Source organism: Populus trichocarpa, chromosome 1, assembly GCF_000002775.5.
Source record: "Populus trichocarpa isolate Nisqually-1 chromosome 1, P.trichocarpa_v4.1, whole genome shotgun sequence".
NCBI classification, from domain to species: Eukaryota; Viridiplantae; Streptophyta; class Magnoliopsida; order Malpighiales; family Salicaceae; genus Populus; species Populus trichocarpa.
In genome coordinates, this window is record NC_037285.2 from 19,292,325 (window position 1) to 19,296,593 (window position 4,269).

The window sequence follows — 4,269 nt, forward strand, 5'->3', positions numbered from 1 at the left end:
CTTTTGGAGGAAAGGAATGCTAGGAAATGATTATACGAGTCTGAATAACTGGCTACGCAAGGAAGCTAATCAATTTGTTGGTCATGACAAATCTCAATTATCTATAATGTTGTTCATGCATCTAGTACCGTGCCAGTATTCAAAGCAATCATACTGATGTCAGTTTAATGCTTTCTTCTTTCGTTGATTGATTGTTGGCTAAAACCAACAGAGACAAGCGTTTAGATGCAGAGAATATGTAATCTGTGTAGTACAAAGCAAGAAAATGAAGTAAAACAAGGGCTTGAATTGTTGTGACATCGTCACCGAGTACTGCATGTCTTGTGAAGCTAACTCCAGGGTGCTCTGCAAACCACCCAATCCGAAAATGATGTGTGAGAGCAACGACGGGCCAAAAGGGAGCAGAGGTTGTCCGACGGCGAATTGAACCTTTCAAATTAGATGGATTAAAATCTTTCTAGTACAGTGTGGATTATCGGAATATGATCTATCTATCAAGTACTTGTGTTCAAAATTTGCTGGCGCATGTTAATATTGATCGGTGGATCGTATCAATACCGACTGACTAGAAATATACTTCCCCTCACATGGTTTAGGCACTGCCTGGAGACATCTGATATAATTGAAACAGAATTACCAATAACATTAAAGAACTAATGAAATCCAATGTAATTCTTCAATTTTTTCACCGTATAGACAATCTTAGGTCTTCTCAAAAAAAAATTTATAATTATTAGTACTAAGCACACAACATCACTCTTCGATCTCCATTTTTGCACCATAATTACAAGCATACATTAGTTACAAGTATTCAATTCCCAATCAGTGACAATGAGACTTTACATACATAATACGTATCTTCAACAGCTTTCTTAAAAACTTTGGGCTTCGTGGAACACAGTTTGCTTTGCTGCTGCTACCAAAGCTTGAACCCTGGCTGATTGGTCCAAACCAAGCCATGCAGGACCAAGGGGCTTTTGGAACATGGTTTTCAAAATAAATAAATAAAGCACTGTAAAATCCTATGGACCACTTCAGTATAAACAGAAGTAGTTTCTTTCTATTATATGCCATTATCATTTCATACATCTATACCTCAGTTACATGTACTACACCTGGTTCTGATAACAATTCTTTGATGTGAATCTCTCTGTCACTTGAATGACTTCAGAATCGTTAACGAAAACAAGCAGTTGAACTAAGAAATTGAACTACTGAATATTGCTAAAACACACAAGTAGTTGATGAACAAGCAGCCATTTGATCTCTCCTTAGAATCATCGGTTTCTCATCTCATCAAGTCTACCCGATGACATTGGTGGGTAAAGATCCCTGGACAAATTAAATGAAGGATTGGAACCAGCACTGCTCTTAGAGTCTTCATTCAAAAGTTCCATTGACTTCCTAAGAAACTTATCCTCTATTATCTGCCTGTGAATATTTTGAGAAGAATACCTGCTGTTTTTTGGCCTGGAGCTTATTTGACTTAGTCAGATTCATGTAGGCAGTTTTTTGGCTATATCTCCCTTGTACTCTGTCTGCCACTAACATGTCCATTGAAAATGGTATTGGAGAGGGAGATGTAGATGAAGTTGATACCGAGCTCTCATTGTATTGGCATTCAGAACTCGGTGCTGAAGACGAGCAAGTAACGTGATTGACAGCTGGAGATTTAGCAAGAATTTTGCTTGCAACAATGTTTTTTCTCAATTTTACGGAGTCGTGTTTAGAAAAATAGAAGCTGGCAATATTATCTTCACTTTTCCTGGAAAGTTGAATCTCTGATGAGTTGGTATGAAATTCTTCCACCAGTCTTTTTTCCCATGGCTTGGTTGTCATCCAATGGTCCAGACCGCTCCATCCAGGGCTGCTGTTATTCTGTGACTGATTCTTAAGAGACAATGCTGACTTGCTTGTCCTTCTACAATATGGGCTTGCGCAAGATCTTGATTTCTGAAAGCAAGAAAAATATACTCATACTTATTCAAACTGATTGCAACAAAGACTTATTAACTTAGCAGATTGTGATAGCAACACTTTCTTCTTTAATTTGCTTGTCTAGATATATAATCATCCATCAACTAGCTAGCCAAAACAACGAAAAATAAATGTATTTGCTTTATTTAGCCTTCCCAGCTTCATTACCTGTCGAGAGAGGGAATATGCAATTGCTCTCTCTCTCTTAATGGCTCCTCTTTCCTCATTTGTAACTTTTCCGTAACCTCATCCACTGTTCCTGGACTATCACACCATCCTTTCTGACAATTTCAAGAATAGCAGGATTCAGATTAAATTATCTTGTATTAAATCGTATTCTAATGAAGGAAAATGAAACATAGAAGAAAGAAAGGTAAAAGCTAATACATTACCTCCGCCTGCTCGGAGAGATCAGTTTGGCTCATGTATTCAGTCAACGAGTTCTGTGCAGCTTTATTTTCAAGCATGCTCACAGTCTGAGCCCTTACTCGAGTATGACCCCGGACAAGAGCTTGCATGCATCTCAGTGTCACAGCTGCTTTCTTTCGCACCTGCCGACCACGAAATATAGCTTGAAGCCTCACTCGTGCTTTCAAGGCCCTCAGAGCCCGTCTTGCCTGCAATTATCCAAACAAACCATCTTAATTAACAGAATTTGCTAGAAACAGAAGAAACTCCAAGCAATTGCAAGACAACTTTCACCCGCAAGCAACCGAGTAATCAAATAAGAGAACATGAAATTAAAAGAAAGACACTGTAAGTAGAAAAATTGTACTGTAATGAAGTGCTTCCTCAACAATAATCATGTGATTCTTGAGGCAATAAAGAATATGCTAATTTTACAAGTGAGCAGCACCACTTGCGCATTGCAACTATTAATTAAACAACGATAATAAAAATAAAAAGGTTGCTAAGCCAAATTTCCTGTAGGTGCGATTACTTTAGGACAGAACAGTTTGTGACTCACTCTCGACTCCAGGGAAAGGGAACTCTACTTAGCAAAAGAGGTTCTGCTCACTTATTTGAAAAAGGTTGTAAGACACCAGATTGAACCCCCTTCTCTCAGCAACGCAAGACTGGCAAGCACACTTTGACCCGGTTGTTCAATTTCATCCTTCACAAAAATATTTTAAGTAGAAACTGTGACTTAATATATCTAAATATATTTCTAGAACAATTTGATACGAAAAAATAAATAAATTAAAATATATTTTTTGTTATTGATAAAAAACACTTATGATTTTATTCTTAAGGTTTTGATACACTCAAATTTAATAGTGTATTTTTGTAGATAAAAATCTATATATTAGTGTGTAAGCTTAAGGACCAAAATCTTATATTTATATAAAAAAAATTACATTAAACTCTTAATTGATATATAATTTTGTTGTCATTTAATATGAGAGTTAATTTATTTAACCAAATTAAAATTTTTGAAGAAACTGAATCCCATATTAATAGGGATTAATCAAACGTAACTTTAATATTCTTCCACTTGATCCATATGTTTAACCCAACATCTTAGCTTAACTTTATCCTTTAACTTTCTTAAAAAAACAAATGGATGAATCATGGAATAAGTAATCTAATAACGAGTATTACATTCTATGTGTTACAATACATTTAATTTCTCAAGTATTATTCTACATGTGGCAACCTTACTTAACAAATAAATCTTATGTTTATTCTTGGTTCTATACAAATAAATTTTCTCAAATAAATTAATGTGCATGTAAATATGATAAAACATCACAGTAAGTAGAATTTCTTTAAAAATAATATAGTTTTTACAACTAAAATCACATAATAGAACCAAGTCTTATTTTCATTACATGATCCTTGAATTTAAGCATGGCATGCTATTAGTTAAAGGATCAGCAATAATCAATTAGGTACTAATGTGCTTAATGACCACTTTATTTTTCTTAACATGTTCTTTTGTGGCTAAATACTTGATGTCACTATGTTTACTTGGACTGCTACTTTTGTTGTTCTTAGCCATAAAAATAATAGTTGGATTGTCGTAATATATTATTAATGGCCTAAAAATAGAATCCATGATTCTAAGTTCAAATATGAAACTCTTTAAACATACATAATGTGTACTAGCCTCAAAACAAGAAACGAAGTCAGTTTTCATAGTGGAAGTAGCAGTCAAAGTCTACTTAGCACTTCTCCAAGATACAGCTCCATTGGCCATCATAAAAATATGTCTTGATGTTGATTTGCATGAATTAACACAACCAGCAAAGTTTGAATCTAAGTAGCCAATTGTTTTTAGATTGTTGTTCA

General features: G+C 34.9%; 1 protein-coding gene across 1 annotated transcript; it reads right to left on the reverse strand.

Annotated features, from left to right (window-relative positions):
- Window positions 1-720: 720 nt before the first annotated feature.
- LOC18094823 (protein IQ-DOMAIN 6) lies at window positions 721-2,982 on the reverse strand. Its single transcript, XM_024597014.2, has 3 exons — window positions 2,370-2,982; window positions 2,146-2,258; window positions 721-1,953 (listed from the first exon to the last, which is right to left on the reverse strand). The coding sequence occupies exons 1-3, from the start codon at window positions 2,493-2,495 to the stop codon at window positions 1,836-1,838; spliced, it is 357 nt and encodes a 118-aa protein (XP_024452782.2). The 5' UTR covers window positions 2,496-2,982; the 3' UTR covers window positions 721-1,835.
- Window positions 2,983-4,269: the final 1,287 nt, after the last annotated feature.